The 9,858-nt window shown below is 37.4% G+C and overlaps 1 protein-coding gene across 1 annotated transcript; it reads right to left on the bottom strand.

Moving 5' to 3' along the window:
- Window positions 1-2,454: 2,454 nt before the first annotated feature.
- LOC117472831 (C-C motif chemokine 21-like) lies at window positions 2,455-3,722 on the bottom strand. The gene is made up of 4 exons (XM_034118251.1): window positions 3,573-3,722; window positions 3,255-3,369; window positions 2,988-3,100; window positions 2,455-2,876 (listed from the first exon to the last, which is right to left on the bottom strand). The coding sequence occupies exons 1-3, from the start codon at window positions 3,631-3,633 to the stop codon at window positions 2,992-2,994; spliced, it is 285 nt and encodes a 94-aa protein (XP_033974142.1). The 5' UTR covers window positions 3,634-3,722; the 3' UTR covers window positions 2,455-2,876; window positions 2,988-2,991.
- Window positions 3,723-9,858: the final 6,136 nt, after the last annotated feature.

Below are 9,858 nucleotides of genomic sequence, written 5' to 3'. Positions count from 1 at the left end.
CACCTGTAGAAGGTCAGGATGCTCTCTATGGTGCACCTATAGAAGGTCAGGATACTCTCTATGGTGCACCTGTAGAAGGTCAGGATGCTCTCTATGGTGCACCTATAGAAGGTCAGGATGCTCTCTATGGTGCACCTGTAGAAGGTCAGGATACTCTCTATGGCAGGGGTTCCCAAAGTGGGGGTAAAAAAAAGATGATTCAAAATAAAATAAAATAAAAAATTGTTTTAATTTGTTTTATTATTATTATTATTATTATCCAGTGTTTCCCACATAATTTAATTATATTTGTAGGGGCACCGCATTTAAATGTCCAGCGGAAAGCTAACCAGGAAGTGTTTAGCACACCACGTGACGCATCTGAACGAATCACGTTGTCAGAAATTGACACCAGCCAATGAGATTTCGTTTTTTTGGTTTAAGACCCCTTTGTACTTTCACGATTGGTTGCCGATACAAAGGAAATGACCATATTGGATCCGATGAGATTGTGCAGGAGAGACGGAGGCTGAAGTCGAATAGTCCATTTAGCTTAGGAACCTTCCTAACGGAGTGAAACGACCCGGAAGTCCCTCAGTGGCAGCCATGATAAGTGCCGTTCGAATTCTCTAAATGAAAGGAAAGGAGGTTTGAAACTTCCTTTATAACCTCCTTTAGCTTAGGAACCACTGGACCTCCCTCGCCGAAAGGAGAGGAGAAAATGCTGCCCCCACAATGCCTTGCGGCCGCAGCATTTGCCGTCACACAACAGTCGGCCGTTCACGGAAACAACCGATTATGACCGAGAAATTATATCATGAAAGTTACGGTGCTTATTAAGCATTTTAAAACGTATGTGGTAAGTTGTCAAAGTGCTTTGTTTTGAACGTTCAGCAGTATTATAATCAAAAAGAGAAATATGAACGTTAGTTTTTACTGAAATGATCAAATAAAGTCAACATTTCACAGTCTTTACTGAGCTGTGTGGGGTTTGTTCAACTTTTAAAAGATGTTTGAATGGTGATATACACAGTGATAGATGTTAAAGGTAGGGTAGGTAAGTTTGAGAAACCGGCTCGAGATCGCTAGAATTTGAAAATACACAGCCGGAAAAAATCTGCCACTTCCTTATAGAGCCCCTCCTCCAACACACACGAACGCGCACATGACCAATGAGGGCACGAGATAAGTTTGTGCACAGATGGAAGGCTGACAGGCAGGTAGGCCATCCAGTTATTTTAGCCGGGCCGGCTAAAATGATTGGTCGTGCTTTTTACAGTATTACGGCTTCCACAGATGACATTTTTTATGGATTTTTGTCAAAGCACTTGAGATATTCATTGCTATCGGGATGTTAAGAGCATTCCATGGAATATAACAAAAAGTGTATCTCGAGCCGGTTTCTCAAACGTACCTACCCTACCTTTAAGGACTAACGTTTATAATAAATACATCTGTATTGATTTTAAGATCTTTTCATAGTTCATACAATCATACGTATTGGGATCATTTGTATTAATGTGGAGAGGGTGACGAGGGTGACGAGCATAAGTTTCACTTTCCTTTTTTATTTCAATTCTTTGTACATTTTCCTTCCAAAAGCCTGAAAGAAAACATGTTATGGAATCAAAATAGCACAACATATCAAAATTGCATGAAAAACAATGTTTTTGCCTGCCGTGTCTCGTGTCTCGCCTTAATTAGTGAGACACACCGGAGTTGAGGATCTGTGGGGTTTGTATGTCGATGTATGGGAAACACTGTTATTTGACAATTCACTAACAACCAACCCCCCCCCCCTGGTTACATTGGCTACCAGTCAGTTTTAGAATACATTTTTAAATGTTACTGTTCGCATGCAAAGCCCTAAACGGTTTAGCCCCACCGTACCTGGCAGATCTTTTAAAACCATACACACCCACACGGTCACTGAGGTCGGCTGACAGATTACTTCTGGTCGTCCCAAAATCAAGGCTAAAGCAGCGAGGAGACAGAGCCTTTGCTGTTGCAGCTCCAAAGTTATGGAACGAATTGCCCCTCCAGGTTAGACTTGCTCCAACTCAGCCTGTTTTTAAATCTCGTTTAAAAACCCACTTCTTTTCCCTTGCATTTACAGACCAGGTGACACTTGTGCTTTTAAATGTGGGTTTTTATCTTACTAGTGTTTTGTATTATTTGTACGTCATGTAGGAGAGTTTCTCAGTCTGTGGCTTCTGATCTGGTTTCATTGTCTCGTGTTTTACATTTGTTTCATGTCCTGTCTGTTTTTTATGTATTTATGCTATGTTTTTATACAGTTGTTGATGTACAGCACTTTGTTCAACTCTGTTGTTTTTAAATGTACTATAGAAATAAAATTGATTGGATTGGATGTGTGTTAGAGAAACAAATCCACTAAAAGTTACAATATATCAAACTTTATTGAAAAACGTTTTTGAAACATAAATCTACATTTTATACATGGTCATACTAAAATACACTTTAAATCCAATTTATTATAAAATATAAACACATCTTGACAAACATAATTTAGGGACATTATCCTCAGGCACCTTACAGTCTTATGGTTGACACAAAACGAACAATTGTACATGTCACTCAATAGATAATGAAAAATAAATAAAAAACATTAATTCACAAATGTATTTAGACCGCATTCACCACAAATGAGAGGACAAATATCAAGAACTGTACATTTAGCTACTGATGATTCACTGGCATGATGAGGGGATGATTCCTCAAAGATCTTAAAGATAAGATCTTCTCAAACGGTTTGATCTACTAAAGTACGAGACTGAAGCCAAATGGAAATGATTCTGCCGTCTTCTGCCCTCAGTTAAGAGTCGGCCCTTTTCGTTTGTCAGCAGCCTTTTCCCACAGTCCACTCCTCTCTACACCTGCAGAAAGAAAGAATTTAAAATCAAACTCTTTGTAAAACAAGGTGCAATATGCCTTCACAGAGGCGCAATCATTATGTTTAAAGTTCAGCGAGAGAAAATAGAATGTACCTGATTAGTGACGTCTTTGATGTTTCTGATTCAGCTGTCTAATGTAACTCTTCACCCAGGCTTTATCGTTGGGATGGGGGACGCAGAGGGTTTTTCCAACTTTTGAAACAAACCTGAAAAAGCAGATAAGAGACACAGAGGTGAGAACAATAAACAGAATGCTGAAAAAAACACACAAAATAGGAGAATCCAGCTCCTGTAAAATCACAGGGCATCTAATAAAATTACTTTATTTTAACACTAAATGCATACAAATATTGTACGTACACAGTAGCGCTGATGGAGCATCCTTGTCCAGCATCCTGAATGGTGTAGCTTTGTAGGATTTGGAGCGGCAAACGCTTCTCAGCAACCTTGACGCAGCAGTCTTGGGCAATCTGGGCTGGAAGAACACAGAGAAACAAATTAATCAGGAGAGCACATGTGCATTAAATGAAGGAAAGTGTCCATAGACCTGGGGCTTTATCGATTGAACCTAAGTTGCAGGAGTGTACAGCAGGTGAGAAAACATGCTCCTTACAGTCACTGTCAAAGCATTCTGAAATACGAATCTATTTGAGTGCTAATGCAAAGAATGTGTCTTACCTGATGCAAACCCAACGCAGATGACACCCAGCAAGAGGAGAAGTGCAATTCGAGAGGCCATGTCTCTGTTTCTTCGCAGGTCTGAGCTCAGGTTGGTTCTTCAGGGAGTCTCTTCAGGAGTGCAGAGGTGTTGCTGTGAGGAGGAGAGCTACAGGTGTATTTATACAACTCTGTGGCGAAAGTGAAAGTGTGATTGCTGGTCGATGACGGGAAACGGGAGAAAGTTGGCACCAGACTGCACGTGCACGGCCAATTTCCTCTACACTCCTCTCTCTTTTGTTTCTTGCTAGAATTTTCCAACGTGTCTTTTCAGATGCTGCCCTGAGGCAGATCTATATCAGTTCATTTGTATTCCATGAGAAATACCTTCCATGCTTCATGCAATCCAGACATGCGTTATAGTTAGACAATCCATTCATAAGCACAAGCATAAATCAGCAAATACTGTATACTTTCAATTTGACTTTTTTTGCAATCCAGCAAATTACAAACATTCCTGTGTTTCCCTTTAACATGTCCTGTTAGCAGGAAAAATACCTTCACATTTGAAGTACAGTACAAAAATACTGAATTGGCCAAATTGGGGCCCTATGCGAAAAGTTGTCATGAGGTGACCTGTCCTGTTTTGTTCTTTGTATTCTTTGTTGTATGTCGTTGTATGTCGTGCAACATGAAGGTCGGTTAAGTTCAGTTTTTCTTGAAATGCCCTGCAAGGATTATTGTTAAAATAAAATAAAATGATTATTCAATATATATATCTAATACTAGCCTGAGGCTTGCTAGTACAGATGTAGTTGTTGTTATCTGTCCTATAAGCACATCTAAAGAGAGGGATACAGTTGAATTGAAGTGTAAGGAAGTGGATGGTAAACTGTAAACCAAGATAACCAATCTTTATCTTAATATGTCTTTATCTTGTCTCTTCAGTTATAATCCCACATTTGATTTCGAAGTGGTGACACTGCGGTTTGGGGATGTTTCATTACTGTAAATGCGTTCAGTAAGCACCACAGATGCTTGTCTGTGTGGGTGTTTTTGCATGTGTGAGCATGCATCCAAATACTGAATACAATCTCTAAGTGTGGGAGTTTTCGAGGAAAAGGAAAACTTTTTTTGTGCCAGAGGCGTAGGTTTTGTAGAGTGATGCAACTGAGGACATTTTGAGGCATGTGTGGATAAACTTGTTGGACAGGATGTTTTGACCATTAATTTGTTTTGATTTATTACCAGTTATTGTCTATTCCCACTGCTTAGGCAAAACATGATATCCATTTATTAAAGGAGTGGTTAAAAACTATAGGAACCACAAACTTTGTCCAGCAACATTAATGTTTTGGTTTTCTCTCACTGTTTTTAAAGCGTTTTCAAATATTATAGTCATCAGAGATTACTCAAAATTAGTAAAATGATATTTCCACTGTTTATTTCAGACTATTTAGCAGCTAAGAACTCAATACAATTCCTTGTATCTTGTAACCTATAAAAGGTCAAAGTGACACTACAGATTCTACATTCATATGATGGCATCCATTTATAAAGTTTGCTGTAAACCAAAAACTAAATAAATAGAGGATGAATATTGGGCATTTGTTAGTGGACAGAAACAGGACCCCGAATGAATACTAATGTGGCTAAGTATCTGCAGGTTATAAAGGGGGGAGAACATGTTTTGAACAGAAGCAGTAATAACATTTAGTTGGAATGCTGATACAGCATTCCAACTATATGTTATTCTACGGACAAAATTATTATTATTCCGCCGGAATTTTGCACCTCTTCTCCTCCTGCATTCAACATCGCAGAAACTCCGTTTCAAACATCAAAACGTTCAACTCGGTCGGGAATCGATGGCTATCATTTGGATTATTCATAATTTTCATAATTCCAGAGATACATCCCATATTTCATCACATTTTTAACCATTGAAGTCAATGGAGAAAATCTTCAGATTTGAACAATCTTCATGCGACTTCAACTGCTAACTGTTCATTCATACTTTCACTCAGAAACCTCATTCCAACTTTAAAATGTTACACATCTTTCTGACATTATTCGTCTAACACAACTTTTAAATCTGATTCTTACTTTTAGAGATATTAAACATTGTTCAGACCTTGGTAAAGAGGCTTTCTTCAGATTTTAACATTAACTAGAGTGCCAACCCTGTCTCCTAAAAATTACGTTCCCACAGAACTAAACTGCATTCTCAATTACGTTTAGCTAGAAACGTATTTTCTCCCACATTACGTTTGTTATGAACGTATCTCAAATACGTTTATTTTCTACATATCTTCTAGAAACATATTTTCTCCCACGTTACGTTTGTTATGAACGTATCTTAAATACGTTTATTTTCTACATATCTTTGCCATTTATTGTCTTGCTTATAATAATGATAATAGTCATTTCTAAATATCATTTTAGAGCACACATTTGAAATCGACGATCGGGCTCGATATATGGTTAAATAAAAATCAGTAGGCGAGGCTGTAATTTCGCCAGCTGTTACTCTCATGAGCGAGGCAGAAAATAATAGTTTTAACATGCCAAAAAGCTGCTGTGTCGTTTATTGCACCTCAAACATTAAAACAAATCCAGAGTTACGTGTTTCTGTAAGAAAGGACAGTAACAGAAGAGCTCTGTGGCTTCAGGCTTGATCGCCGTTCAAATGACAGCGTTGGTTTCCCCAAAAGTGGGTGGGGCTGTAAAGTGACGTAGATTTTACTCTCATCTATTATTCAAAACCATTCTATTTATTCTAACGTAAATTACATGCCAGTGTTTTATCTTTTTATTTAGCGATTTGTTTTTGCACTGGGAATGTTTTCATGTGGAACCGGAAGTACGTCACTTCACTTTGTCTTCTTCTTCGTCCCTTATACGTTCCAGACAATGCATGGCTCAGCGTAACAGACTGAACAGCGACCCCAGGTGTGTCTACATTGGAATTACATCTTCATTACTGAAGGAAAAATACTTTACCTAGTGTTTGTTAACTGGGTTTGTAATGCAGTTGGCTTTTCTTAATGGTTACAATATTGCTATGAGTTACAGTATATCTGAAGCAAATTATGTTTCTGAAGATGTGTAGTCAATTCCACCCTTCAATGTAGCATAAATGTGAACTCTCATTACAGGAACAATACCGGAAACTGATGTAGGAAAGATCCTCAGCTCGCTGATTGGATGTTTTAGCCGCAATGCACGTTGGGAGATGGTGTTTATGCGATGTGAAATCCGAAAACATTTAAAAATCAAATAATACTTTATTCCGAGTGTTCTTGCTTTTCTCTTTGGAAGTCATCACATAACGGCATTGTAATACACGGTTCGGCTGCATTAAATATTACACATCTGCCGTAGTTCTTTATTTATAGAGCCCTGATGAGAAGACTTCTGGACAAACTTGAAGAACTGCCGCCGAAACTGAATACGTGACGTGGATCATAAATATATTAACAATTACACAATATCTTACATTTATTTTCACAAAATACGTCTCCTTGCAGTATCAATAGTAATTCGGCTGACTTTTATATTTGATCCAATTGGTAGATAGGTTCTATTTACACCATAACGGTGCACAGCTGATAGAAAAGGACTTGTAGTTTTTAAAGATATTACTGATTTTCTTTGAATATAAGAATGTAAATACTGAGTTGAGAGAATAGTCAGGGGATTTGGGTGATGGGAGACACATCTATGGAATCACAATTTCAATAGCTTACCATTAAATGACGGATATACCTTTCTGTCTGTGATGTTTTACAAATCAGATATTAATGTGTAGAAGTAAAACATGAGAAATAATATAGCAATATCCTGTAAAATTATGTAAAAAAAAATGTTAGTGCCGGATGTATAAAGATATTAATATGAGGATGTGCAAAACAGACAAACGAATTAACCTTTATTAACATATTAAAGAATGCTTTAGGTTAAGGTCTTCTTTTAAATAAGAAAACAGCTTTGGGGGTATTTACAGATAAATATTAAGCCTGACAAAGTACTTAACGTTGTTGAAGCACTTATTTTAACTGATATTATACACATTAATTATACTCTTATGTATGTAGATAGTATAAGAAATGTGCAGAATTTGACAGTTTAATGGTGGAGGTATACACACATATTGATAGATGTCTTCTAATGCACTGTTGAGGAACCTGTGACCCAAGTTTTTCATTCATTGCATAACTACACCGTAGTTGTGTATATGATATGTCAATAAACCTTAGAAAATCATGAAATCTTGAAAGGGATGTGCAAAATAGCCATTATATACAGTTTTTAATTAACTATTAGTAGAGAATAACGAGTAATGAATATACTTTATAGAGATCTGCAGATAAATGTTTAGTCTTCTCAAGCACCAACTATCAAATATCTCTCCTGATTGTTGGCACTTGACAATCACCTTTCCCTGAATTTTACTCAGGTGTAACTAAAGTCTGATTTAAGGGTTGTTTATATTTCACATCATTAATCAGAATCTGCAAAGTAACTAAAATAAATGTAGTGGAGTAAAAATACCAGGTTAACCTTAAAGAAAGCCCTCAGGATTATAAAAGACCCCCATCACCCCAGCCACAAACTGTTCTGTCTGCTGCCGTCTGGCAGGCGGTACTGCAGCATCAGGACTAAAACCACCAGACTCAGGGACAGCTTCATCCCACAGGCCAGAAGACTATTAAACACCTGAACTTTGAAACAACATCCATAACATTAATCTGGCTGCTACTTAGAAATTATTTGTCTAATATATCATATTCCAATCACTTGTATATAGACTCTTACTGCACTATTTCACTTTTTACTATTTTACTATTTTTCTTTTTGTATTTGGGGGAGTAGGACACGTTTGATTCCTGTTTTGAATAGTGTGCCGTCGATGGGTTTCATTCCATTTCAAACTGCTGTTTGACGCTCGGTTGTAAACTTCGCGCACTGCCACTCAAACATCCAATCACAGAGCTTGAAGACTAATCACAGGGTTTGTCAAGCAAAGCACATGGTGTAGTCCCAAACGATAGCTGAGGATTCTGGGTAGTGTAGTGTCTTCTGCCATCCTAAACTCCGAAAAAATATTTGTTTCTCCGAATTGAAGGGGAAAAAATACAAAAGTATTGTACACAATTTAAACCAATCAATGTTGTGTAATTAACAAGGATAATCTTGTGTTTTTGAGTTGATGAGTAGTGCAGATATCACTGTAAAATCAATCGACAGTAAAGAGAATACTTACTTCCGGGTGTAAAATCCTCCGTTATCCAATGGGAATGGACGCTCACATTGCCTTTGAGACTGTGTTGAAATTACACCCTCGCCTACTGATTTTAATTTAACCATATATCGAGCCCGATCGTCGATTTCAAATGTGTGCTCTAAAATGATATTTAGAAATGACTATTATCATTATTATAAGCAAGACAATAAATGACAAAGATATGTAGAAAATAACCGTATTTAAGATACGTTCATAACAAACGTAACGTGGGAGAAAATATGTTTCTAGAAGATATGTAGAAAATAAACGTATTTGAGATACGTTCATAACAAACGTAACATGGGAGAAAATACGTTTCTAGCTAAACGTAATTGAGAATGCAGTTTAGTTCTGTGGGAACGTAATTTTTAGGAGACAGGACAGAGAGTGCGTGATGTCACAGCTAGAGGGTAGGAAATCTTGAAATTTGCCTTCATATATTTTTTTTAAACTGCCATAATTCCCAAACCCTACATTCCTGAGACATAATTTTTCATGACAAACGTAGGAAAGCATCTCGTAGCTTGAAAAATGACAAATAATTAGGCAAAAATAATTAAACAAAATGCCTCTTGAGGGCATGAAGTGACAAAAACTTTCAACATGTCTCCATTAAAACCCATTGTAATTTCAGGCTGATATTTCCTCACAGCAGCAGCCGCACACCTTTAGTTAAACTGCCAAAAAGGCCACATTATTAACCCGAAAGTACACAAAAAATACACTTCAGATACTCAACTTCCTTGACATGCTTCACATTTTGAAATTTCACAGATATCTGTTATGGTTCTTCCACAAAACGTTCACATGTAAGAGGTTTATCTCTCATTCAGAACAATGCAAACCTTTGATCTCAACAGAGCTCGTTAGCTCAACTATAAACACCTGTGTAATGGAACACGATGATGTCATCACTCCAACTGACAGCAGTCAGTTCTAACTGTTCATTTCATACTCACACACACAATCTCTCTCTCTCTCTCTCTCTCTCTCTCTCACATACACCAGTCTCTCTCTCCT

Source organism: Trematomus bernacchii, unplaced genomic scaffold (assembly GCF_902827165.1).
Source record: "Trematomus bernacchii unplaced genomic scaffold, fTreBer1.1, whole genome shotgun sequence".
Classification (NCBI taxonomy): domain Eukaryota; kingdom Metazoa; phylum Chordata; class Actinopteri; order Perciformes; family Nototheniidae; genus Trematomus; species Trematomus bernacchii.
Note: the sequence above shows the minus strand (reverse complement) of the source record. Positions and strands in the feature narration are given on the sequence as shown.

Excerpts from the sequence above, each read along its gene's own strand:
- LOC117472831 (XM_034118251.1), bottom strand. The coding sequence starts at position 3,633 with ATGGCCTCTCGAATTGCACTTCTCCTCTTGCTGGGTGTCATCTGCGTT. Across the intron at positions 3,370-3,572 it reads CTGCGTTGGGTTTGCATCAG|CCCAGATTGCCCAAGACTGC; the intron begins GTAAGACACATT and ends GTGTTCTTCCAG. Across the intron at positions 3,101-3,254 it reads TGCTCCATCAGCGCTACTGT|GTTTGTTTCAAAAGTTGGAA; the intron begins GTACGTACAATA and ends CTGCTTTTTCAG.